The sequence below is a fragment of the Chlamydotis macqueenii genome, chromosome 6, assembly GCF_036417535.1.
Source record: "Chlamydotis macqueenii isolate bChlMac1 chromosome 6, bChlMac1.mat, whole genome shotgun sequence".
NCBI lineage: Eukaryota > Metazoa > Chordata > Aves > Otidiformes > Otididae > Chlamydotis > Chlamydotis macqueenii.
The window spans coordinates 37,096,441-37,123,999 of record NC_141561.1 but is presented as its reverse complement, the minus strand read 5'-3'; the positions used below and the strand labels follow the sequence as shown (position 1 = coordinate 37,123,999).

The window sequence follows — 27,559 nt, the reverse complement described above, 5'->3', positions numbered from 1 at the left end:
CTTACTTTAATCCTGTGGACAAGAGGAGCAAAAAGGAACACAAAGAGCTCCACTGTGGCCATAGAGTTCTGGAAGAACTTCCTTCTGTTATTCTCCTCCTCATCATTTGCAGCACTGGGACGGGGATGTCCTGGTGATCCCTGGTTTTCGGCCTGATGGATAAAGGCGCTACCGCTCCCTCCCCAACTAGAACCTCTGTCTCCTCCAAATCGGTCATTGTTGCAGTCCTGAGGGGCCTCCAGCAGCATCCAGTGAAGAGTGTGAAGAAGCTTTGTTTCAGCTACTCCAAGCTTATCCTGATGTCCTGGATGGAAAAATGCATCACAGTATCTCACAGGGTTTCCATTAATGGTACTGTTGAGACTTGCAGAGTCACACAGGAAGCTGGGCATCCAACATCCTGATAGCATTTGAAAACTAAAATTCTACCATTAAAAATATCAGCATTCCGTTTCATTATTTTTGAAACCTCCTAATTCACAAGTTTCCATTTACTTCACAGCATTTGCAGGTCAGTCCCTGAACTGAAATGCCAGTTGCAGGGCAACTGAATGCATGGACATAGACTGCTCCTAAAAGATGTCAGCTTGACAGTCCTGTCTTGTTGGATTATTGAATGGCATGTCTGATGAAGCAAGTTCTGCTTAAATCACTCCTGAAATCAGTAAAAGACTGGTAAACCAAGTTAGATTTGGACCTAGTCCTACCCATATTATCTAATTGACTTATCTGCTGAGAATCAAATGTATTTCTCTGAATAAAAAGAACAACAAAAAAAAAAAGAACTGAAGATATTTAAAGTACCTGCTGCAATTGGGCACTGCATTGTGCCTTGAAAGAAATACGTATTCCTTCAAGAAACCCATGCCTGCTGAGTGGTAAGGCTTTTGCTAAAGCTAGTTCTATTATCACTGGAAAACAACTAGCAAAATATTATTTAACTACTTTGATTCTTCAGTTCATCGCACCATTAACTTCCCTGGGGAAGCTCTCACAGGTTACCCTCCTATAAATGAGAACAGATCAAGAAAGGCAATCAGAATGAACTAACTGAGATTCTAGGATTTACAGTCTGTTGGCACTCTGAGAATCAATCTGTCATATTTTGACTGATAACTTCAGTAATGGAAAACCAAACTCACGTGAGCACTAACCTAGCTTGTTTCGGTTGGAGAGCAATGTTGCGGTGCAGTGCAGCACATGCGGGAGCGCAGCTTGGACAAGTTCCCAGCGAGAAATGCTCTGGATGGCTTCAGAGAGAGCTGGAGAAAGGCCATGCAGCTTGTTCTCTACTAAAACTCTTTCAAAAGACTAGAAGTAAGAAGAAAGAAAAAAAAGACACTGTATATCTATTTCTGCCCATACCTTCTAGTACATACAATGTTCTCTTTAAAAAACCTGTAATCTATACCTTTTCATTATATAACTAAAGCACACCTTAGAATATTTCTTCCTGAAAGACAGACTGTAGCAAAAGCTCACCAGACATACGGACATACTTGGCTAAGAAATGAATGGGCCACTCAATATATTCTCTGTAATAAAAAAAAAAAGCATTAAAGCAAGTATCATGCATATTAGTAAACGCCGAGATCAAGTCAGACTTGCAGTTGTGCTGGGTATTAATCTGGCATGCCAGTAATCCTGTTGGAAGTCACAGGAGCTAATGAAGCTCGTATTCATGGAGCTGAGAGCTGGATATTCTTCTCACACTTACATGGCCTTTCAGTTTAGCGTAAAATAAAGGGCAACCCATTAAAGGTATATGGGCCTTAGGAAATGTTTTCACACCCTGCCACAAAAAATAATCAGTGTAGAAAATTTTTTGTCGAGCCATGACGTAATGGTTTTGTGAACACTTAAAAGAGCTGATGGCTGCAGCAATTTCATTATTTCCACCTCAAGCAACAAAAATAAGACTATCTGCCTTTGAAGTCCCTAACAAAGCTCCTTATTGCTAGTTGCTTTAACCATTTAAATAAGTTCTTCCTCTGACCAGACATAAAGATCTCATTATAGGTCACAAAAGCAGTTATATTCCTTCACTGAAGTTCCTAAAGCAAAGAAATACGTTACCGACAATGCACGTCCTTGCCATATACCAGTTTAGCCTCTTGGCTACCTATTTGTTCATAAGCTGTTTCACCAGTTTTATCAGGCTCTGAGCAAACAAGTAACTGTTGGCATTCATGACCTAATGGATGCTTCAAATGCCCTTGCTCCAGATTTATAAAGTTCCAACACCAGTATTGCCAATTTTTCCTGTAAAATTGGAGGGGTAACAAGAACAAACCTAGTTATAAAGAAGAAAAGCAAAAAGGGCAGCAGTCATAACCTAGCTCTCCTAAATGCCCAGCCACTCCCAGGCACGGCACATTAACCAGTGGTAGCATGCGCTCTTACGCATACCCCAGCAGATACAAACTGAACCCGAGGAAATACTGACAGCAAACATCAGAGCTGCCAACAAACACTGGGTGTGTAAAAAGTCACTGTGCCCACCTACTAGAAACTCCAGGTTCTACTCAGAAAACTCAATAGACTTTCTTTATGGAGCAATGGCTGAAATTAGCGGGCATTAGTTGTAATATGGACAAAAATGCTGGCTCCCTGGCAATTAGTAAAAAATAATACGCTATGAATTAGATTGTCAGCAATGTGTATTTCTTAGCACCAGGGCAGGAAAATATGTCTACCAGGGAAAGGATGCTTGCACCAGGGCACCGTGCCTCTCGATGGAGGAGCTCATGTCTGCCCGCACCAGCGAATATGGCTGCGACCTGAGAAAACAAGCGCGCACAGCCACAGAGTGCACATTACCACTGGTTAGCTTGCCATGCCTGGGAGAAATTATTTTCTCATCCCCAATAGAAAAGCCAAACCATAAGCTCATGCTTCAGTACAGTGACAGAGCCATTCAAGGGCACAGAGCAAGCAGAAGGAATGAATAAAAAAAAAAAAAAAAAAAAAAAACAAAAAAACAAAAAAACAAAAAAAAAACCACCATGAGCCACTATGCTATTCTGAAGCAGGATGGAGATACATTGTTGCCCTCTGGATTTCCATTCAAGGTCAGGGGTGCTTCAACAGCATCAGGGAGAAAGCCCTCCAACTGCCTCCTGGAAGCTCTGGCCCACATTCTGCATAATTCAGAAACTGAAGAGGAAGTCAAGAAGTCTGCAATTCTGTCTCTAAACTGGGCTTGTATTCACGTCAACATGCTGGGTTTCTGAGCACATGAAACTTTTCCTACATGATTAGCCATCAGATTCCTCTGTTCTTTGCTGGCCTAAGCAGAAAGTTAAACATATTTCTGTACCACAACGAAAGATCAAGCTTCTGGAACAGCGTATGTGATCATAAGCATCTGAGATAGCAGTACTCCACATTGCCAGAAAAATGCAAATGAAAGGCTACTGTATGGAAACCACTTGTGTCTACAGGCACTGGCTGGCACACAATTGCCACGCCACAGGTACTATCAGCATGGGACCTAGCTGGCATCAGTCCCTGCACTGATAACTGCCACAAGCAGCCCACAAGAACATGCAGTTCTTTGGACAAGCCTTCCCATGGGATTTGCCTGGAGTTCTCCATAAAGGTCCAGCTACACCAGATTACCAAGGTTCAAGGCCCTGGGTTCCCATTTGGTCCTGCAGAGCCTCCCTTCTGGTCTGCTATGGCTCTACTCTAAGTTTCAGGACCCGCTACAGAGAATATACAGACATTAAGATGAAAGACCTAATTTTCACCCCACGTGCATTAACCAACTGCTGCTACAGCTGAGTGGAGTTACATGCTTCAATGAGAAGGCTGAATGAGAATGTCTGAGGTAAGCTCCCTGCAAGTCAGTCAGAAGGGAGATACCATCATGCTATGGATATGTCTGGAGTTGCAGTCTCATGGCTGCTGCCCGGCTAATGAAACAGTTACCTGCTTACAGCAGGCTTGTCCCTGCCTGCAGCACTCCACATGCCAAAGGAGGATGAAGAACTTCTGCTAAAGTGATAGCAAGGGAAGTCAGTGTTACGCCTTGGCTGGAGAAAGGGCAGCCCCTTTCAGAAGTACTCTGCGCGTGTGTGTGTGTTCAGTTCCCTCAGGGCCTCTTACACAAGCATTTTTCCCTTTAGCCTGGCAATGTCATGTGTTTTCACAGTTTTGTCTGGCTGCCTTCTCACTGCTCTTTCTACCCTCTTCTCCACCAAGAACCAAGGGGCTGTCAAATACCTTGTGGCCAGGGTCAGCCTGTGTGTCCTTGCCACTGGAAAGGGAATGTTACTGTTTCTTGAACTGAATTTCTGTCCTTGGAGAGAACCTTACTGCCCTGCTCTTCCAAAGCTCTTCCACTGTGGTGGAAAGCAGAGAACCATTGCTAAAGTCATTTCAGACTAACTGGAAAGAACTAGAAATACAGGCAAACAGTATTGTCAATCTGGGGAAGGTCTGCTGAGTAGAGGAGAGTTCCTAGAAAGATCTAAAACATTAAACCAGGAGTTCATGGCACAAGGGATAGTGAGGCTTTATTGTTTACTAAATATTGTAATAGTATAAATATTGATAAGCAATGAAACACAGATGTCAAACACTTTATTTACAGAAAATTCCCATATTCAAAAACTCAGTTTTCTGCAATTATGTCCATTGGATAGATAAAATAAAGGTGGCCTCTTTTTAAACTCTGTTCCATATCTATCCTTTAATCATTCATAACAATAAACAAAAACATTACTGCATTTGCAAAAACAAGTAAAAATCCAGAAAAGAGGCAAACTTTGAATTTGTAAGATCCTCAAGAAAATGTTTGGACTGTTCTATGCCAAATGAAATCCAGTGTAAAAGAATTCAAAACATATCCTTGAGTCCATTACCCTCACCTTAAGAAACACATCAGCTTTGTGCAGCACTCAGATACATTCCTGTGAGGTCATTTACAGCTTTGACTGATGCATATTGGGAAAGGCATTGTGTCAGAGCAAAAGAAGTTCTTCCTTCTCCTCGTTCAGAAGATTAAATCCATACTCAGGTACAAGAGCATTTAAACAGTGTAATACAATGCTGGGGGGGGGCGGTTAGTATTCAGCTATCTTCAGATTAAAGGCCATTACTCATAGACCAATTGAAGTCAGGGTGACTGCTCAGGTAAGGAAAACAAGACTATGAAAGGGCTAGGTTTTTCCTCAAATATTAAAGTATAAAGCAAAGCTCAAAGAAGCAATGCAATCTGCTCTTGCAGATCAGCTGCTGTACCCACTGAATCTAGGCCTCCAGCATCTGCTTCCTCAATGCACAATATGCAGCAAGTTCTACTGCAGCAAGTTTAGAGCCCAGAAAAAGAATATAATACTGCAGTGTTGTGTCACATGCATTGTCAGACAGTTAACAGCCTACATACATGCCTAGAACAATTCTGGCTAGAGAATTTTAAAAGGACAGATCATATAACAGGTGCACGGTATTTTTAGGCACTCTAGTCAATACAGCAGTGTCAGATAGTCACCTTGATGTGTCAGAAGACAAAACAACTGGTAGATGCCCCATCCCTGGAAACATTCAAGGCCAGGTTGGACGGGGCTCTGAGCAACCTGATCTGGTTGGAGATGTCCCTGCTTCTTGCAGGGGGGTTGGACTGAATGGCCTTTAAAGGTCTCTTCCAACCCAAACCATTCTATGAAAGAGGGAGACCTTTGAGGTCCTACAGCTAGTGTCAGGGAAGTCAAGCAACGTCTGCCTCAAATATCAGGGGCCTTGCTCCACTTCTTCAGTTAGTGCCTTGGATTCCCCAGCTGCCCTTGTGCCAGCGGAGTTGCACAGTTACATATTTAGATGCTGTACTCCTGGTAAAAAGCCAGTGCTACACCACTACCATTGTAAAAAATTTCTTCCATACGTCTAATCTAGATCTACCCTCTTTTAGTTTAAAACCATTAACCCTTGTCCTATCACAACAGGCCCTGCTAAAAAGTTTGTCCCCATCTTTCTTATAGGCCCTGTTTAGGTACTGGAAGGCCGCTATATGGTCTCCCTGGAGCTTCCTCTTCTCCAGGCTGAATAGCCCCAACTGTCAGCCTGTCCTCATAGGAGAGGTGCTCCAGCCCTCTGGTCACTTTTGTGGCCTCCTGTGGACTCACTCCAACAGGTTTATGTTTTTCCTGTGCTGAGGGCTCCAGAGCTGAATGCAGACTGCAGGTGGGGTCTCACCAGAGCAGAGTAGAGGGGCTCTTTCCTAAGTGTTTTTCCAGAACTCCCTTTCCCTTGGCTGAACCACATGCTTTAGAATCAGCCCTGGGGGACACAGAGGGAAGACCTGATGCCAGTAGCACAGCACGAAGCATGAGGAAGTCACAGACACATAGGTACAAATGCGCAGAGAAGGAAGCTCTGTCCCTCTACCCAACAGTAACAGACATCAGCTCAAAAGTGAGGACACAGCCTCAGATTACAGGTACTTCAAAGCATGGCTCCTGCACACTGCTGAGACTCCTGGTGAAGGACATAAGGAGAGAAGCTCAACTTTCTAGCCTCTGAACAACCAGGAACTGTTAAGGGTATAAACCAGTGACAATGCTTTTTGTTCCATGTGCCAGAATTGCAATACATTTTACTCACCAACACACTAAGCCAGTTGTCCTCTACCAGTATCTGGTATCTAGCAATAACCTTGAAAAATTTATGGATTTCTTAGAAGAAAATTAGTCAGCAGCAGCTAGGGCTTCTCCAGCTTAGTATCTTGTAAGAAGGAAGTCAGAAAATTGCTGCAGAGAGACCTAAGTACTTTAAACTATTAAGATACATGTCCAGACCTAGTTTTTCCAGTCTGTCAAGTTCGGCTGCAACCGCTTAATATACTTTAAGTCATCCACAGACAAGCAACAGTAAAAGCATTTTTGAAATTCCCTAGATACCCATCTTATTTGAACATACTGCATGCCTTCCCTTTCTCCTCCCTTTAGAGAGTAGATTGGAGTTTAATTTGAAATACAACTAGCAATAAGAGTCATTAGTATATGCATAATAACCGCTTTTTAATTATGCTGCTAAGACATGCTCCCTCTATTTTCCAGTAGAGGAGGTATTCTCATGTTGCACAATAGTAAAAGTATTCTTTAAAGCCTGTTTTTAATGTTTAGACTTTCAATATTTTAAGTCTGAAAAAGCTCCAGTAATCGCAAACTAAAATGACATCAATCTCATCCGAAAGCACATACACACATGATGAACTGCATGTTTAGACCCAGATTGTCATAGTTCCGTATGCCCATACCATTATTTACTTTATTTGATTACCAATTAGTGCAATTACTAAGATCCAAATGAATATATTTCTGTTGTGTCGAGAGATACACATGATATCCAAATTCTCTAGGTGGGAAAAGGATCTGAATCCCTCATGTGATAAAAGTACAAAATTAAGCTGGCTGGACTAAATCCACTTTTGGTGTAAGCTGAGACATGGCAAGATCAAGTTGCATGAAAAGTAAGTTACTAATAAGAGTTGAAAAAGAGAAACACATACATACCACACAGGAAGCTTCATATTGTTTCCCCAGCTTAGGTCTTAAAAATGCACTGAAGGAAAGGAGGAAAAAGTGTTAGAGCTCCAGCAATTCAAGTGCAGATTTTACTTAGTTATTTTTAGGATTTTTCTCATGTCAGAAGGTTGGCAAAAAGCTGAGAAACTTAATGTAAAGGAAGACATAAGGCCAAAACAATGTTAAGATACCTGTTGACGACATCTGACAAAGTGCTGTTGGCTTTTCTAGAATACGAATGCACCCATGCTGGTATGTCAAAAGGTAGTTAATTCACCCTCAAGAGAAGTCCTGTTCCCCATGGATAAAAATCTTTCATCAGACAGTTTTCAGCCATTTTACCTCACTGAAAGATTTTCAATATATTCTGCTTAAAATGTGTTAAATATTACTGAATTTTGCCGTGCCTCTATTTTAAGCCAGAGATCCTTTTGCCAGTTTTATATTAAGTATTTTCCTCTACAACGGCTGATGTGGAAGGACTGCTGCTTAGGATGAAATGCAGGCCTGTACCCAGCAGGTAGAGAACACTCGCCACCCTCTGCTGTCATTCCCATCCCGAATGGGATCAGAGTTAAACATTTAAAAAATTAATCAGGTCACCCTATTACAGAATTTTTATATATATTTTTTTTTTTTCTAGAGGACACTGAAACCGTAGAATAAAAGGATTTTGTGACCAAGGCCTTAAATTAGAGCCACAACCTTCAAACCTTCCACCCTCTCCCCACAGCCCCCATAATGTTTTCACTTTAGAATTCTGTTAAGACAGGAGACAGACAGGATTCACAAGGAACATAAAGCCCCAGCCATACATTCAGCCTCCCCTCACACATCATTACTCTCGAATCCAATGAAATAAGGTGAGAATTTGACATATCTGTTTGGATGCTGACCTCTCAAAGCACAGATTACACTTCCAGAACAGCTGCAAATACAGAGACAAGCAAAACTGCAAACCTGGTGCAGCACTGAGGAATGCTGCTTCTGGTACTAGAGCTCCAGGAGTCCTTTTACAAGTGAGGGTGAAGGGAGGGGGGGACGGGGAGGAGGGGAGAGGTGCATAGACACACACATACACATGCATGTTTTAAAGTCAAATCAAGATGCTGCCTGGGACTGCCTCTAGGTTCATCTGCCTCCGGTCCTTCCCCCATCCCCAATACACACAGATTGCTCTATACTGAGTGTAAAGATGTAAAGAGAACAGCTTGTTTCATGCCTTCATGCTGCAGCTGCAACAACCGCTTCCTCCCTGCCACTGGGCAGCAGCTGGCCTGCGCCCCCCCCCCCGCCCACGTCCAGTGCCCTGTTGCAGCTGTATCCCAGGTACCCAGGGCTTCTAGTTCTCACCTGGTTTGCCTCCATAGGAAGGTCTGGATGGGCAGAGGGATGCCACGGCCGCTCTCCTGCTCCTGGCCCTCTGAGCTTTTCCTCTTCACCATGATGCTGATGATGCCAGCCCCTCTTAGCAGACATACCAGCCGGGATCTCCCATGGTTGCCTCCTTGCTCTTCGTAACTCTTTACCCTCCTCCCTCCGTCCTCCGCAGCTCACCCCCTCCCTCCAGCTTCGCTGGTGCAAAATGGCTGCAGAAGGCAGGGAGGAAATTGGGGGAGCGAAGATGTCCGCGTCCCTCGGCTTCCTCCCTGCCTTCAGCACCTCCCTCTGCGGACAGCTCCCAGCGCCGCCAGCCGCGCCGCCAGCCGGTGACAGAGGCGGGGAGGGTGGGGGCGGGCGGCCCCCAAAACTTCCAGCCCCGGGAAGGGGCGCGGGGCTGCTGCTCCCGCCCGCCCCGCAGCAACAGGGCCCCCGCTGCCTCTCCCCGCCCTCGGCGCGAGAAAGTTTGGAAGCCGAGCCGCGGCGAGAGGAAGATGCAGGGCGGCCGGCAGTGGCTCCCTCCCGCCGGCAGCGGGGACAAGCTCGAGCAGGCTGCGCCTGCACCTCGGGTGGCGGCGGACCGAGCTCCCCCTGCACCGCAGAGGAACGGCAACGGAACCGGGCTTCTCGAGGTGCTGGGGGGCTCACTAGTCGTTTATAAGGACAAGTTGCCCTCCTTGCATCTGCAAAGGCAAGAGCCCTCGAAGCGCCTGATACAGCACGGAGCAAGGCTGTTAAACGGGGAGATACTCTTATCTCGAGAATGGAAGCCAGTAAACTGCTCTGAAAGTGAGGGCTGGTGGGAGGAGCAGGGGATGTTGGGGGTAGTTCACACACCCAAGTTACTTGAGTCAGTTTTGCTGGAAATATGCCTCAGTGACTGTTAGATTATCTCTCCTTACACACCTAAGCATATCAGAAGACAGTATACTACTGCAAATAACAGAATAAAATGAAAAAACAATGCAAGTCATAGGATTGCAGGAAGATTTGGGCTGGAAGGGACCTGTAAAGCCCATCCAGTCCAACCCCCCTGCAAGAAGCAGGGACATCTCCAACCAGATCAGGTTGCTCAGAGCCCCGGCCAACCTGGCCTTGAATGTTTCCAGGGATGGGGCATCAACCACCTCTCTGGGCAACCTGGGCCAGTGTTCCACCACCTTCATTGTAAAAAATTTTTTTTTCTTAATGTCTAATCTGGATCTACCTCCCTCTATTTTAAAACCATTACCCCTCATCCTGTCACAACAGGCCCTGCTAAAGAGTTTCTCCCCATCTTTCCTATAAGGCCCCTTGAGGTACTGGAAGACTGCTATAAGATCCACCCTTACCAGTTAATTTTTCACACAAAAGAAATATTGTAATATTCCATTGCTTATATAAAAAGATGGCAAGTTCAGAGAGAGAGACTCCAACAAGGCAAGGTCATATTTCTTCCTGTCTTTCAATCTTCCTACTTAATGTTAGGCACTTAAAGATGCACTGAGGTCATTCCTTCCTGGAACAGGAGCTGAACTGATCAACACTGATCATCCTTCCCTATGGGTACTTTGGAAACAACTTTGCTGAAAACCCAGTGCCGCCACTTTGATAATCTGCCTTTATGCCCGCTTGGGATACAATTTTTTCTGGTGCCCAACATAACACTTCCCTGCAGTGACATCACTGGCCTTGATCTCACTCATGGAGAACAAGACCCTATGTGGTCCACATTTTACCAAAATCCTCCTCTTGCACAAAAGGAGTATCATCAAGACAGTTAATTAGAAGGTAACTTGTTAAATAAAACCTGAACAATATGTTTACAACAAAAAAGTTTTAACTAATTAAAATCACTGATCTACCCGAGTGCTGAAATGCTAAACTAGTTGGCTTTGTCTTGTTTGGTTGGGTTTTTTGCCAGCAGTAACTTTTTCTGCTGGTGCACAGAAGTAAGGCCTTTTTATTCACAGGTTTTGCTTGCTCAGTCAGGGAAGTTCTTTTTCTTTCCTTCAATTAAGCAAGGTCAGACAGGAGAAAAAAAAAAAATCTTGATTTCTAAAAATCTTATGAGAACAAATGTCTTCTAAATGCAAGGTATGTATTAAAGAAGCTTCCCTACTCTACATCCCCTCAATGGATCCAGGACCTTTGTATACAAAGTCTTCTTGTTTGGAAAGCAAATTTGAGTTTAATTCCTGCCAGCATGCCTCTTGACAGTCAGAAGTGAAATACAATGCAGTAGGAGCAATAAACTTATTCTTAAATAATTGCTTTTTAAAGTCCTGCAATGTGTTACGAAGTCACTGAATAAAGCATAACTTCAGTTAGCAACAAATTTGAAGTCCAAATTTATTTGGTGTTTTAGTAATTATCAAGCAGGAGAATCACTCTTCTTCCAAGAAAAGTATGAGGACTAAAAAAAAAAAGTTTTCAGGTATTTGCAATTGAAGAAAAAAAAAAATTAACTGATCTGTTAAGGCCTCAAAAAGTGCAAGGTCAGTGTCTTCCTCATGGACATGGACAATATGAATAACCAGAACTCGTAGCATCACCACAGTTAAAAGGATTGCTAACCCTCAGCCAGGGATGAGGGTTGCAGGCTAGGGATGGTTTATGTGGATGTTATTTTAAGTGCCATATAGTCTTGCCCTCAAAATTAGCACCATCAGGCATTTTAGTCAGTTAGAATATTGAACTGGATTGACTAAAATATTTGCATTCTTTCAGTAACTGGTAAGCACAGTTCAGATCTGATGTTTGTTGCTTGGTAGGTTTTTACCCATTTAAAGGTATCTCTCCTTACCCTTGCATTCCAGAAGCAGTCATTTACAATAGCTTCCAGTTTGTTGCTCAAAGCCTGAGCTTATCATTCCCATGCTCTGCTACACCAACAGGAAACACAAGAGCAAAAAAAGAGCACCGCAGCTTGCTCACAGACTACAGCCAAAATCTCCTATGAATTCTCCTGATTGACAGGGACACCAGAGGCACTTGGCGTGGTCAGCCCAGGGCAGCTGCTTAGGGGTAAACAGACAGGGAAAAAAACATGGACACAAAGCTCCACAAAAACCTCCAAGCATAGTGGGAAAACACAGGCACACATTGGTTTCAAACCCACCCAGGTAAACACCATTGCCACCCGTGAAGAGAGGCAGCCCTCACTAGCAGCACTCCGCTGAGCCTCCAAAGGGGATTCCAAACATCCTCCCTTCCTCTCTTCAGTTCAGAAGCACACAAGGCAACTGCACACCAGCTCCACATCTGTCAGTATCAACCATCACGCAGGAAACAGGAGGACAATATGCTAGTACCTCTACCTGGCTTTCCCTCACATCCTTGACGGACTTTCTAGGAAAAACAAATACCTTTGAAATACAATCTTATTTTCCTCACTCTTTCTTTGTGCGCAGCCAGCACCTTGCCCTGTCACATAGCCATCAGCAACTGGAGCTCAGGTAGCCCAACAGACACTGAGAGGAAATTGCACAGCTACTATTTTGTAGTAATCAAAACTAACTGCCAGTTGCACTTCTCTTCAAACTTGCCATTTTGAGTCCAGAATACTGCTCTCCAACAACGTGCAGCCACAAAAGACACCTGAATCCCTCTGTTTTTAGAGGTCTGGAGTTACAGAACTTAAGATGCAAAACAAATCAAAGAGTAAAGAAAAATATCAACAGCTGGCACTGCCATAAGAACTGCAGTCACAGAGGTGCAGATTCTCCAATCCAGCCAGGCTGCAGCCAGGAGGTGGCAAAGGTGGTTTACATTTGGATTTGACGGATGAACCACTTGGTGGATAGGGAACTGGCTGGATGTCCAGGAGGAGACCAGTGACGAGTGGTGTCCCTCAGGGGTCCATGTTGGGCCCAGCCCTGTTCAACATCTTTTTCAACGACATGGACAGTGGGATAGAGTGCACCCTCAGCAAGTTCCCCGACGACACCAAGCTATGCGGTGCCGTCGACATGCTGCAGGGGAGGGATGCCACCCAGAGGGACCTTGACAGGCTGGAGAGGTGGGCCCGTGCCAACCTCATGAAGTTCAACCAGGCCAAGTGCAAGGTCCTGCACCTGGGTCATGGCAATCCCAGGCACAAATACAGGCTGGGCGGAGAATGGATTGAGAGCAGCCCTGAGGAGAAGGACTTGGGAGTGCTGGTGGATGAGAAGCTCAACATGAGCTTCTGGCCCTGCATGCTTGCAGCCCCGAAGGCCAACCGCATCCTGGGCTGCATCAAGAGGAGCGTGGCCAGCAGGGCGAGGGAGGTGATTCTTCCCCCTCTACTCTGCCCTGGTGAGACCCCACCTGCAGCACTGCATCCAGCTCTGGAGCCCTCAGCATAAGAAGGACAGGCCAGAGGGCTGTGCTCCAGAGGGCTGGAGCACCTTTCCTATGAGGACAGGCTGTTCAGCCTGGAGAAGAGAAGGCTCCAGGGAGACCTTACACTGGCCTTCCCGTATCTAAAGGCGGCCTACAAGTAAGATGGGGACAATTTTTTTAGCAGGACCTGTTGTGATAGGATGAGGGATAATGGTTTTGAAATAGAGGGAGGTAGATTTAGATTAGGCATTAGGAAAAAAAATTTTACAATGAGAGTGGTGGAACACCAGCCCAGGTCGCCCAGAGAGGCGGTGGAAGCCCCATCCCTGGAAACATTCAAGGCCAGGTTGGACGGGGCTCTGAGCAACCTGATCCGGTTGGAGATGTCCCTGCTCCTTGCAGGGGGGTTGGACTGGATGGGCTTTAAAGGTCCCTCCAACCCAAACCATTCTGTGATTCTATGATACATTAGTTTGACAGTGACTAGAGACCAATTTTGTTCTTGCCTTGTTTTGGAGACAATGCACACACACACCCCCCCACCACAAAGGACACACAAAGCTCAAGTGACCTATACCTATGTAAGTGAAAGAGCTTGCAACTTGGGAATTGCATGCGTAAGTGAAGAAGGAACTTTGCAGCCTGGAAGATTTCACTTACCTCTACTTCTGCTTGCAGCAGAGGCTTTCAGGTTTGCAGCCAGCATTTAACTGTACCTAAATACTAACACTGCAGTGGGTGCTGCAAAGAGAAAATCCTTCAAACCAGCCCCCTGCTCTCGTTTATAGTGGGGATAGAGAGGAAGCAAACTCTTCAGGGACGTCATTATAGTAGGACAACAACAAGGTGTCCTGAAAATTCACCCATGCTCTGTTCACTAGGCTGTGCTGACATCTTGGGCTGGCACTGAAACACAGGTCTGTTGGCCTGCAAAGAGATCAAAACTAGTGTGAGAAGGCACTGCTTTCAGAAAGCAGGTGGGGGAAAAGCAGAGATGGCACCACCAGCTCTGCTCTACTCCAGCTATTCCCAGCCCCCCAAGTGCTTGGGCATGATGTTATTTTAATATTTTTTCTCTTATTATAGGCAGTGCCAGTTTGATATCCCCTCAGATCACATAATTCTGCTCGATCACTGCTCTGAACCTCACTGTCTTGCACTTGTTTTCACGCTGATGGTCTCCAAATCCCCAGCCTGAATCCCTGCCATACACACTCCCAAGCACTCATACCTTTAATTTATCTGTTAGCCTTTGTGCAGAAAGAACCAGAATCCAAACTCTCAGGACTATCTCAAGCCATTCTGTTGTGCAGCAAGAGCAAAGTTGTAAATAGCTCCTAATGCACACCCCAGAGCAGAGAATAAAGGCATTTGTTCGGCACACTTCTGAGAGCTTAGTCTTCCCCAGGACTCGTGCTGAAGACCCTTTCTTTCTTGGCACAACCAGTCACAAAGTCAGCACTGATGGATGCCACTCATTTTACCCTTTCTCATATGAATCTGTCAGGTAGAGGCAAAAGTTATTCCTTCATTTATCTCTTTCTCTTCCTAAGAAGTCTTTGGGCCTTGTTAAGTAAGTACACTAGAACACAGCAAGAGCATCAGCAGAGCTGGCACAGAGGGCTATGCCATTGGCAGTACTGTGTACGCAGCCATTTACATCAATGCAGAGAGTGGGTAAAAGGCTGCTGTTTCGCCATGGCAACTGCATACATCCGCTTTGCACTATTATGAGCTACACAACATAGAATTATAGGGGACTTTAAAACAAAGGCCTGATTCTCTCCTTCTAAGGTGTTGGTTTTTTGGGGTTTTTTTGTTTGTTTGTTTAAATTAAAGAAACCTAGGAAACATCTGTTTTTTTTTTTTTTCTTTAAGGGCTTTTAAACTCAGCATGAAACTGTTTCAACCAAGGTCCTTCAGAAGTCTCCTTCACAGCTCTTCTTGCCAGCTCTGCCCAAACACAACACGAATTCAGAAACAATGATAAATGAACCCCTAAAACCATGCAATTAACCCCTAAAACTAGCAGGTTTGCTGCTGTTGCTACATGAATTCGGGCAGGAACAGGCTGTAGTCTAGCTGGATCAGATTCCATAAGGACAATCAGATCCTTGGGCCACATTTAGCTGGAATCAGCAGGAGTGGCATAGTACTCATACGTCTGAGAATTCTATTTCGAAACAGAGCAAAAACACAGAGCCTCCACAGTCACCTTAGGAATAAAGTTACTGCCTTTGCAAAATGTTCAAGCAACAAATCCTATTCACAGAGCCATTTAATTGCAATTAAATACATAACAGGCACAGGTTATGCTACAACTAGATAAGGCAGGAGAGATGGAACAAAATCCTAGAGATAACATAGGGAGGTCTCTAGACAAGACTCAGAAAAAAAAATTAAAATCCAGCTTTCACTGTCAGGGTATCACAACACCCCTTAGATGAGGACTCTCCAAGCTCTGAGATGTGACTGCTCTGGTAGTAGCTACAAAACTTTTACTTCCTTTTGGGGAAAAAAAAAAAAAAAAGACAACAAAACTCCTCGCCCCAAACCCCACCACACCCAAACACCTTTTTCACCTTCTTCCTGGAGAAGATAGTGGAGATCTCTTGATCCATCGAGTTACCAAACCAATCTCTTCCTCTCCATTGCTCGGAAGAGAGCTAACAACTGCCTCCACCACACGCTTCTCCTTCTAGAACAACGGTGCTCACACAAGCCAGGTTTGGGAGCCCCTCCATCTGCGCCACACTGTCTTTTATCTTCACAGCAGCAACTGAGACCTCTGCATGGCCACACACCTCAAGGTGAAAAGCCTTCTGCCTGCTACGCTGATGACCGATTTCTCTGTCTCACCCACCTGTTTTTTCTACTGTGTTCCTGTGCAAAGCAAGAAATACTGTATCAGCTGGAACAGGCATTGCATGGACAGATCCTCTGTCCATCTGGCAAACACAAACAAAAAACTCCTGGGCTTTCCTCACTTTCAGTAACACTGTAGTTAATCAAGATTTCACTCACAGCTTGTACTCACCTCAGGGCTCCAACATCACAATCTGCTAGCAAATTTTAAAATACATAATCTACCACATGCTGCTAATAAGACACAACAACCATAGCAATATCACCTCTTCTTTGTTCATTTTTAAAGGAGGAAACAGGTCCTTACCAACTGTCCTCAGCCTTTGCTCCAGCTGTGAATGCTTCAATCAGGATTCACCCTTTTGCTCCCAATCTCTTAATCCTTTTCCTTTTAGGAGATGATACATTAGTTCTGCCTTGTGCCTAAGCACCCTTAGGAGGGTGCTTCTAATGAATAATTAACAGCACTTAATTATTCCTCCAGGTAGCTTGACACATTTATTTATTAATATTGCAGCATTATGTGAAAAGTCCAGCTTGCTCAGGGGCTGGGAAACTTTAGGCACTCTGCTCAGCTGTATCTCGTTCCTACTGTTCAGGCTCCCAGCCACGTTCAGAGGACAGTTCTTCTGTTAGTGAGTCCCACTGCTGCTGCCCAACTCCACAGAATACACAGCGCTCACACGGTAGCTGATACCAAAGCTCTCATCTCACTTGTGTGATTGCATCTCCATCTGCATCTGCATGGCAGAGGCTTGAAACCCCACCAGGGCACACATCAGAGCAGGAGGAGGCACCAGAAGCAGCCTTGCTTTAGCAGGCTCAGAGTGGGCAGCGCAAGGGCAGGACAGCCTGAGAGGTGGGGCTCCCATTTCCCACACCACAGCCCCCAAGCTGTGGTGTCCTTTGGGCCAGCACACAAAATATTTTCTGGTCCTTTCTATGTTCCACCTGCAACACAGGGCTGCACCTCCTCCTGACCTGAGTCAAGGCAAAGGTCTGAACATCCACCAACCAAGATAACAAACTACTTCGAGCAGCCCTCAACCCTCAGGCTGTTTCCCCGTTGGTTTTCAGGACGACCCCAAGGGCTCATCGCCCACAGCTCCCGTTACCTTTGGCCCCTTCAGCCTCAGCAGGCTGCAGGCAGCCGGCCCCGGCCGGGCTGAGCCTCTCACAGGCGGTTGAGAGAGCGGGCGGCAGGAGCGACCCCTCCTCGCGCCAAAACCAACGGTCGCGCAGTGACCGTTAAACGGCTCGGCGGGAGTTACAACCCGCCGGAGCGCGCGCCCCTCTGCGGGCGCGAGGCAGCCGTTGGCGGCGCGGGGCGGGGCGGGGCGGGGCGGGGCGGGGGCGGCCGCCATTTCCCTGAGGCGGGACGGGGCCGGGGAGTGGCGTAGCAGCCCATAGCCCCGCCAAGGGCAGGGAGGGACGGAGGGAGCGAGCGAGCGGGGTTGCCCAGCGGTTCAGCCGTGATCCAAAACGGCGACAAGTTGAGCCAGTGCCGGGCCCGGCTCCGTGCCGAAGGGATGGCTCCGGCCATGGCGACGCCTTCGCGCGCCGCTGGGCTGAAGGTAGCCGAAGGAAGCACGGTGACAAGCGAGGGGAAGCTGGGTCATTCGTGGGCCTCCTCTGCGTGGAGGGCTCAGCTCCTGGGTGCAGGGTGATGCTAAACCTCACCTCCAGCGTGGGAGCTCAGGGTGAAGGACAGAATAACGTATTCACGCAAAGCAGGGAAATACCACCCCGCAGAACAGGGCGCTAGCTGTAAAAACTGCTTCTTTTGGCAAGAAGTAACAGGTATTAGCTGAGAAGTCCAACTTAATCTGCTCTGACTTCTCCTGGCAAGACCGACGATGCAATACCAGCAGGTGCATGACGATTTTTTTTTTCCTTGCAGGGCAGCGATGCACAGTGGTTGAAGGCAGGAGGAGCTGTATCACAAACACTGGAAGCTGACACAAGCAGTTAGATGACAAGCGATTTTATTTTGCAAAACAATCACTATACAGCAACAAATACAATTGCAAATCGGATTGAAAAACATGAACAACCTACCACCAGCCATTCAAGAAATGCCTCTTTTATGGTAACAGGCTCTAGAATTATCAGAAAAAAAAACCAAAGTTTAGTTAAGAGATTTCAAAAGGAAAAGATGAAAGAATCTGCAAGAATGTAAACTGGTCATTTCATAATGTCTACTGTACATATAGTATCAGCAGATTACTATCCGCTGATGAGTAATACTACCATATTACCTTCAGTGTTCTCTTAGTGTCCATAAGACAGCATTGGAGTTCTCACACGTAACTCCGTTAGATCTGTTGGTTATGTATCTCTGCTCTTTATCTTTTATGCACACTTTTTCTTATACTTTTTATAGTCAATATAATCCCACTTTGCTCAGATTTTAAGATGCTCTATTTAATTGATGAATCACTATGGCAACCCAGTCTAGGGAGCTCTATTTATTCACGTACTATAATTTACAGGCATCTCTGTTATGTTCATCACTGTTATCTGAGTGCCCGAGTGTATACATAAGACATCACTGAAGGAGTGGAAATAACATCTTAATACTTTTTTTTCTGTGTTTCAACTTTAGCAACAGAAAAAATAATAAATAAATCTAACATTCACTATTACTACAGGAGATTAAAAAAAAAAATCAGAAAAAGAAAGAGAAAAAAAAAGCCAGAACCAAACTATTGTGGATTTTTTAAAAATCCAGAATCCAAACTCAGCCATCTTTGGAGACCCTCTTACAAACGTCTGGATCCCACAAAAATCATACTTTGTGAAGAAAGAGAGGGAAGGGAAGAGGAAAGGAATCCTTTTTTCTAGCATCACAGAAGAGACTTGCATCTGGCACTAAAACAGGGTCACGGCTTTTAGTTGTTACAGAAAGCAACTTCATGCTAAAATTTTCATCTTTTTAAAATGTATTCTTATGAATAGGGAAAAAAACCCCTGCTAACATCTACTTTTACATACCTAAAATTGCAACACCAAAGGGTGCAAGAGACACAGATACTGTGAATAAAGAAGTAGAATATTCAAGTATATGAGGAGGGCGTATCACAAATGGCCACAGAGAAATATATATATCTATAATACTGTATCAAACAGATGGAAAGGATGTGAAACTGGTGGTGCGTACACAAATCTAGCCGCTTAACCAACCTTCTAATCAGACACAAGTCCGTTGGGGTGGAAGTGCTTGCTTTCAACAGCTTTTTTTTTTACGTCACTTCCCCAAGCATGGTTCAAATGTTTTCAACTAGTGTTTTTAGTTATGTCCTGGTTTCGGCAGGGATGGAGTTAATTTTCCTCTCAGTAGCCGGTGTGGTTTGGATTTGGGATGTGAAGGATGTTAATAAACACACCAGTGATATCAGTTGTTGTGAATGAGACCAAGGACACTGTCTGGCTTTCCAAGTCTCGCTAATTTGCAGATGCAGGCAGCTGGGAGAAAGACAGACAGAATAACTGACCCAAACTGGCCAGAGAGAGTAGTCCATGCCATAAACGTCATGCTCAGTATATAAGTGGGGGCTGGCCAGGGCAGGTATCTGCCTTCCTGGCATCCATCCCTCTCTCTCGCTCGCCTGCATCGTTCCCCCTACCTTGCTGGCTCCCTTTCGCTCCTTTGCTCGCTGCTCGGTTTCATTTCTGTGATCGCTGCTCAGGACGGGCTGTATCGGTCATTGGACATTGGGTGGTGAGAAAACGTACATTATTCCTTCCGTATATTTTAATATTCTTATATGCTATTATTATTGTGGTTTTCCTTTGCTATTCTAGTAACCTGTCTTCATCTCAAGCCACAAGTTTTCCTTTCTTCCCAATTTTCTCCCCCATTCCACTGGGGAGGGGGATGGTGAGCGAGAAACTGTGGTGACTGGGGCTAAACCACCACAGTCTTTTTGGTGCCCAACGTGGGGCTCGAAGAGTTGAGGTAACGACAGATCTGACTGGAGTGTGCTAAAGTTGTTACAAGTGCTCATTATTTTTATTTAAGAGTGCCTGGTCACAATGTTTTATTAGGTGTTCGCATGACTGTGTTATGTAAATCCTCAGTTGCATCACGAATTTCCTGTGGCGCTGTTCATCACTTCTCGAAAATGGATCACAATTCTCATTTTGTTGTACTGGGCACTACTGACTTACGGTACGATAACATCACTGGTCATGAAATCAGTCTGGTCCTTGTACTCAGCACTGCTGGCTTCTCCGTACCTCGGGTGCCATTTTGGAAGAATTACTAATAATTACACTTTTTTATTTTTCTCCCTGGAGAACCAATCCATGGGGAAGTCAGGGGAGGATACTTTTCCCTACTCTTTTACCTTCCCTTTTTCCCTCAAGCTAGTCACATCAGCTTTTGAGAACTTTGAATAGCCTAGGGATGTGCAAGCCAGTGTATTCCCTTTGCTATGTCTCCTGAATCTGTTTCAGGTTTTGGTTAGGATTAAACAACCATTTAAAATATCACCCAAAGATCTGCCTCGAGGTTGGATGGGCAGGGGTGGCACGGCATGCGGGAGAATATGGGCAGGTACCTAGAGAACTTCTCACCTCCAATGGTCTGGAACTTCACTCCTGAACAACTACAGAATCTCAATGAAGTGATAGAATATTTGAAAGGAAAATGCCATGGCTATTCCAAAGAGGCACAACTTATCACTTTGTGTTGGGCACTGGCTACTATCTACCAAACACAGCCCCACCATTTGCCATGGACTGATCCAGACTGCACTGGAAAAAGGTGAAGCTTTGGAATACCTGCAATACATTGATGACATCATCGTATGGGGAGCACAGCAGCAGAAGCTTTTGAAAAAGGGGAGAAAATAATCCAAATCCTTTTGAAAGCCAGTTTTTTGCCATAAAACAGAGCAAGGTAAAGGGGCCTGCACAAGAGATTCAGTTTTTAGGAATAAAATGGCAAGACGGAGACACCGTCACATTCCAGTGGATGTGGTTGACAAAATAACAGCCATGTCTCCACCAACTGAGAAAAAGGAAACAAGCTCTCTTGGGCATTGTAGGTTTCTGGAGAATGCATATTCCAAATTACAGTACGGTTGTAAGCCCTCTCTATGGGGTGACCAGAAAGAGGAATGATGGGGCCCTGAGCAACAACAAGCCTTTGAACAAATTAAACAGGAAATTGTTCGTGCAGTAGCCCTTGGGCCAGTCCAAACAGGACAAGATGTTAAAAATGTGCTCTACACTGCAGCTGGGGAGAATGGCCCTACCTGGGGTCTCTAGCAGAGAACACCAGGGGATACTCAAGGTCAACCCCTCAGGTTTTGGAGCCAGGGATATGGAGGCTCTGAGGCCCACTATACTCCAACTGAAGAAGAGATACTGGCAGGATATGAAGGAGTTTGAACTGCCTCAGAAGTGGCTGGAATAGAAGCACAGCTCCTCCTGGCACGCCGACTGCCAGTGCTGGGCTGGATGTTCAAAGGGAAGGTCCCCTCTACGCGTCACGCAACTGATGTTACGTGGAGTAAGTGGGTCGCACTGATCACACAGCGAGCCTGAGTAGGAAACCCCAGTCACCCAGGGATCTTAGAAGTGATCACAGATCGGCCAGACGGCAAAGATTTCGGAAAGCCACCACAGGAAGAGGTGATGTGTGCTGAAGAAGCCCTACCGTATAATAATCTACCAGAAAACGAGAGGCGATAGGCCCTGTTCACTGATGGGTCCTGTTGTATTGTAGGAAAACATCGGAAGTGGAAAGCTGCTGTATGGAGTCCTACAAGTCGCAGAAGCCACTGAAGGCCAAGGTGAATCAAGTCAGTTTCCAGAGGTGAAAGAGATCCAGCTGGCTTTAGACATCACTGAAAGGGAAAAACGGCCTGTGCTCTATCTCTACACCGACTCACGGATGGTAGCAAATGCCCTGTGGTGGTGGTTAAAGCAATGGAAACAGAGCAACTGGCGGCGCAGAGGCAAACCCATCTGGGCTGCTGCACTGTGGGAAAATATTGCTGCCTGACTAGAGAATCTGCTTGTAAAAGTACGTCACGTAGATGCCCATGTACCCAAGAGTAGAGCCACTGAAGAACATCGAAACAACCGAGTGGATCAAGCTGCTAAGATTAAAGATTCCCAAGTGGACCTAGACTGGCAACAGAGAGGTGAACTATTTTTAGCTTGGTGGGCCCATGACACCTCGAGCCATCAGGGAAGAGACACAACATACAAATGGGCTCGTGATCAAGGTAGGGATTTGACCATGGACACTATTGCACAGGCTATCCATGAATGTGAAACGTGCTGCAATTAAGCAAGCCAAGTGGTTAAAGCCTCTGTGGTATGGAGGATGATGGCTGAAATATAAATATGGAGAGGCCTGGCAGATTGATTACATCACACTCCCACAAACTCGCCAAGGCAAGCGCTATGCGCTTACAATGGGGGAAGCAACCACTGGGTGGCTAAAGACATATTCTGTACCCCATGCCACTGCCTGAAACACCATCCTGGGCCTTGAGAAGCAAGTTCTCTGGTGACATGGTACTCCAGAAAGAACTGAGTCAGACAACGGGACTCATTTCCGAAACAACCTCATAGACACCTGGGCCAGAGAGCACGGCATCGAGTGGGTATATCACATCCCCTATCACGCACCAGCCTCTGGAAAGATTGAACGGTACAATGGACTGCTGAAAACTACACTGAAAGCAATGGGTGGTGGAACCTTCAAAAACTGGGATAAACATTTAGCAAAAGCCACCTGGTTAGTCAACACTCAGGGATACATCAATCGAGCTGGCCCTGCTGAATCAGAACTTTTACATACTCTAGACGGTGATAAAGTCCCTGTGGTGCATGTAAGGAAGATGTTGGGGAAGACAGTCTGGGTTATTCCTCCCCTGAGCAAAGGCAAACGCACCCATGGGATTGCTTTTGCTCAAGGACCTGGATGTACTTGGTGGGTGGTGCGGGAGGATGGGGAAGTCCGATGTGTACCTCAAGGAGATCTGATTTTACCTGAAAATAGCCAATAATTTGAACTGCATTACATAATTTCTGGAGTTGTTATATGTCATATCAAGGGTATTGCAACAAGAATCATGCTCATCAGTGAAGAATAAGCTTCGATGAAACTGAGTGATGTGCAGCAGTGATGGGACCAGAACTGGCACCCAACAACTTCCTTGAGATCAACACCTTCAACTTGCAGACCATGGACATGATACAGCAGCCGCGCCACAGGTACTTCACTGCAAGCTCGAGATGCAGCATGCAACAACCCCACACTACATACTAGCTCTCTGCCCTGAAAGACTTTTATGACAGATGGAGCCCAAAGTCATGGGCTAAATGAACTCAACAGACTTCGGAGGGATAGCCCATGAACTGAGGGAACAATATCTGTGCATATATATATAAATATATATAAAATCATGATGTAAATGGTATGGAATAAGGGGTGGATACTGCCCAAGTTTCAGCAGGGATGGAGTTAATTTTCCTCTCAGTAGCCGGTGTGGTTTGGATTTGGGATGTGAAGGATGTTAATAAACACACCAGTGATATCAGTTGTTGTGAATGAGACCAAGGACACTGTCTGGCTTTCCAAGTCTCGCTAATTTGCAGATGCAGGCAGCTGGGAGAAAGACAGACAGAATAACTGACCCAAACTGGCCAGAGAGAGTAGTCCATGCCATAAACGTCATGCTCAGTATATAAGTGGGGGCTGGCCAGGGCGGGTATCTGCCTTCCTGGCATCCATCCCTCTCTCTCGCTCGCCTGCATCGTTCCCCCTACCTTGCTGGCTCCCTTTCGCTCCTTAGCTCGCTGCTCGGTTTCATTTCCGTGATCGCTGCTCAGGACGGGCTGTATCGGTCATTGGACATTGGGTGGTGAGAAAAAGTACATAATTCCTTCTGTATATTTTAATATTCTTATATTCTATTATTACTGTAGTTTTCCTTTGCTATTTTAGTAACCTGTCTTCATCTCAAGCCACGAGTTTTCCTTTCTTCCCAATTCTCTCCCCCATCCCACTGGGGAGGGGGAAGGTGAGCGAGAAACTCTGTGGTGACTAGGGCTAAACCACAACAAGTTATTAGTTAAATAATTTATTGGCTTTTCAGCTATACACTGACAGAATTAACCAGGTCAAAATAAACGTTAATAACTTAAATCAACTTTTTTCTACTCATTTATACAAAATAACACTTTTTTTAATTAAACTTGAATTTGTCTATATGCCCTTCCTTCTGGTAACCAGACTGTTAATTTAACCTGTAATAACTTACAATGGGCAACTTTTTAAATTTCCCCATCTATCAACAGGAACAGCAAAATGAGCAACTTGGGATATTAACAAGGCTCTTCAGAAAGAGGTGGATGGCCTTCAGGCACATGAAAGGTAAAAATGCGTTTTATCATAGTACGGTACTCCATGCAAGACAGAGCAGAGCAACAATAATTGTCCAATGTAACATACTGCAGTTGTATACCCATATAAAGCCAGTGTCTTCCTGTTGTAAATGGAAATCAGGCCAATTTCTGCATCTATTTAATTTTTTTTTCCTGTTTTTTTTTTTTTAACTGTATGGTAACTACAAGTCTTGGGATGTGACTTAGTTTTAGACATGGTAAAGAATGAATGTAACACCTGCTCTGAGCCCATTCCTGCCAAGAGCTCATGCCTAAATATTATTACTTCATACAACGCAAAATGAGCAAATTCATAAGCCCTGCTTAGCAAGGGCTGCCGTGACATCTTCAGCGAGGGTAGCAAGCTGGGGTGATTCAAGCAGGTTGATGCTTCCAGAGGACGAAACGTTGCTGAGTCTGCGTGGTGAAGCCACGCTGGACCTGCCTGGTGACTGCGTGATGATCTCAGCCCCGTGATCGACACGGGCTTTAGCGTGCTCTCTGAAGTTTAGCTTCTGGCTGTCAATCTGCTCCAGGAAAGCAAAGAATTTAACACGTTATACATTTACCACATTATCTCGCTATAGATCATAATTTGGGTCTCGTTTACTTTTAAGAACTCTGACAAGGACTGAAGCTTCTTCACTCCTTAGAATAATTGAAACTGAAGATTTTTTCACCTTGCTTAACATACACTGATATACTAAGTTACATTCTCTTACTATCTGTCTCTGATGGACGCCTTAATGCGCAGTACCATTGTTCCTAGCTGTATGAATTTAACAGATATTTTATAGGCATTGTGATTTGTTTCTGAAATCTGTTTTTTCAAATGTTTGTGGAGTGATCTTACTTTCACAATGTCTTCTTCCTGTTTCACAAAGCAGTCCTGATCCTCTGGCATACTCATACTACAAATTTATTAGATCATACCTATCCTGTACAATGGTCCCAAACAAGGTTTGTTTTTAGGGGGAAAGCTAGTGCACAGAACTACAGGGTGTTTCACTTAGATGTGGATGTGAGATCAGTCATTCCAAATTCCAAAGGGAGCAAATGGCACGTGGGTGAGCTCCAAGGAGAACAAACAGATGTTTCCTACTCAATTCAGAGCCATCGCTGAATGCACAGCTCTAAGAATTTTACTGGGCCAGGGGCAAAGTGGTAGCCTTCTCCCTGGCGGCTGTCCCCTTACCTTGACATTACCACCGCCAGGTACGTGGTGGGCGTTATCCAGTGAACGAACTTTAGCCTGAGCCTTTTCTTTGAAATCCAGTTTCACACTCTCAATTTTCACATGCCCACCTCCTACACAGACAAAAGAAATACAGATTAAGAGGCTGGAATGGCTCAGGAGAAAGCCTGACCTGATGCACATAGGTGCACTCACGTTACTTCCCTTTTAGTTGAGATCTAGTGGTTTTTGAGAGGCACAGAATACCACACACTACGTGTCTAGTAAAATATAAAATCTTCAACACATATTCGAACTGCAAGCATGTGCTGCAGCCCTACTGATTTTCTTGGGATTTAAGCACATGCTTAAGCATTTTGCTGAATTCAGTCTGCATTTCAGTATCTTATCAAACTGTCATTATGCCAGAGCAGCATCCTTCTGCATTATTTTTTAATTGACTCTCTAAACCAGGTGGTCCCATAGATTAATGTCTTTATATATTTAGTTAAGTAAAGTTAAGAATATTTTTTTATTACCAAAGTGTATTTACTTTCTCTTAGACTATAAAAAAGAATGGTATTATCCACGATTTCTCCTTCACATAACAAGATTAGGTCTTTGCTTTGTTCAACATCCCAAAAATTCCTACAATACCTGGCTTGTGGTGGATATTCTTGAGCGAGCCACACTTGGAAGTCACATGACTCAAGTCGATCTTCTTGGTTACAATTTGTACCTGTCAAAAGCACACACACACATGAATTACAGGAATGAAAAGAATAAAATAAATAAAAAGCCAAGCTGTGCAGAGGAAGAGCCCAAGCCTCTACAAACCACTGGAAAAGGAGAGATGGTTAGTAGAGAACAGATCATGCCACAAAGGAGGAAACACCCGGATTAATACAGCAAGCTTCCTTCCCACCTAGGGAACTGGCAGAGCTGGGTTAAGCTTTACTATCAGCAAAACAAAGAGGAGGACAAAGCAAATCAGCTTGTGGGTTCTTTCTAAAATGTTTCTGAGCCTCCTCTCAGAGTGGATTCTCCAAAGCCCTGCATGCAGCAGGACCTGTCCCGTTTGCTTCTGCTCTTGAATGTGCATCCTGGCAACCAGGAATATTTCTGTGACTATTTTTTTTTCCTCTGCCATCTGTTTAATCTTTTTCTGCACCTAAATACGGTATGCATTTCTGCTCAATCCACTACGGAGAGTCTGACAAATCTACAAACGCGACTCCTGCAGCTGTACCTGAGCTGGTTGTTGTTCAGCCAGCCGGCTCGGTGGTGCTCACCAGACAGCAGTGGCATCGCTCTGCTCAGCCAGGCAGCAGCACAGGCACCCTCCCTCCTCCTGCTGCTCTGCGCCCTGCTGCCGGCCGCGTTGCCATGACTGCGCTAAGCCCAGCTCAGGAACAGCCACAAAGCAACACGGAGCCTTGCTGTGCTCCCCATCAGCTCCCAGATGTGGCCCACAATCACAGTGACCATGTTAGCAGGTCTTCAGAAGCTGCAGCCCCTCCAGGCCACACAAGAGCTCCAGGATAGCTGCAATGCCACTGGTTTGCTCACATCACCAACAATGACTTAAGCCGTCAATGGTGGCTGTACTGAATCTGTTTGGATTTTGCCAGCTCTTCCATCTGAGGGGAGATAATTTTCATCAGAGGGGTCAGAGCCACCTTAAGCTATTCCAGTGTGGTTGCTAGAACTAACCTGTGTCTGGTCAAACCCTGAGCAATCTCGGTTTGTTATGCTGGAATAATGCTGTGGCATCAGCACTCAGCACACTGGCTGACCTCTTGATCTGCGCTCTCGCTTCCTTGTCCTTATGTTTTACTTTTCCTCTTCCTCTGTGATGAATGTACATAACTGAAAGGTTAGCTGAGGAAGAACTGAC

General features: G+C 45.2%; 2 protein-coding genes across 21 annotated transcripts in view; both read right to left on the bottom strand.

Annotated features, from left to right (window-relative positions):
• The window catches only part of UNC80 (unc-80 subunit of NALCN channel complex), a 131,386-nt gene extending 122,412 nt beyond the window's left edge, over window positions 1-8,974 (bottom strand). For all 4 annotated transcript variants that reach the window (XM_086751173.1, XM_086751175.1, XM_086751174.1 and 1 more), the window contains exons 1-4: window positions 8,883-8,974; window positions 7,518-7,566; window positions 1,155-1,311; window positions 6-304 (exon numbers count right to left, since the gene is read on the bottom strand). In XM_086751173.1, coding sequence (XP_086607299.1) covers window positions 6-304; window positions 1,155-1,311; window positions 7,518-7,566; window positions 8,883-8,974 — 597 coding nt within the window. The remainder of the gene's footprint in view (window positions 1-5; window positions 305-1,154; window positions 1,312-7,517; window positions 7,567-8,882) is intronic.
• Window positions 8,975-24,168: 15,194 nt separating this feature from the next.
• MAP2 (microtubule associated protein 2) overlaps window positions 24,169-27,559 on the bottom strand; it is a 220,173-nt gene continuing 216,782 nt past the window's right edge. For all 17 annotated transcript variants that reach the window (XM_086750745.1, XM_086750751.1, XM_086750749.1 and 14 more), the window contains 3 exons: window positions 26,320-26,401; window positions 25,684-25,796; window positions 24,169-25,015 (listed from right to left, as the gene is read on the bottom strand). In XM_086750745.1, coding sequence (XP_086606871.1) covers window positions 24,800-25,015; window positions 25,684-25,796; window positions 26,320-26,401 — 411 coding nt within the window. In that variant the 3' untranslated portion in view covers window positions 24,169-24,799. The remainder of the gene's footprint in view (window positions 25,016-25,683; window positions 25,797-26,319; window positions 26,402-27,559) is intronic.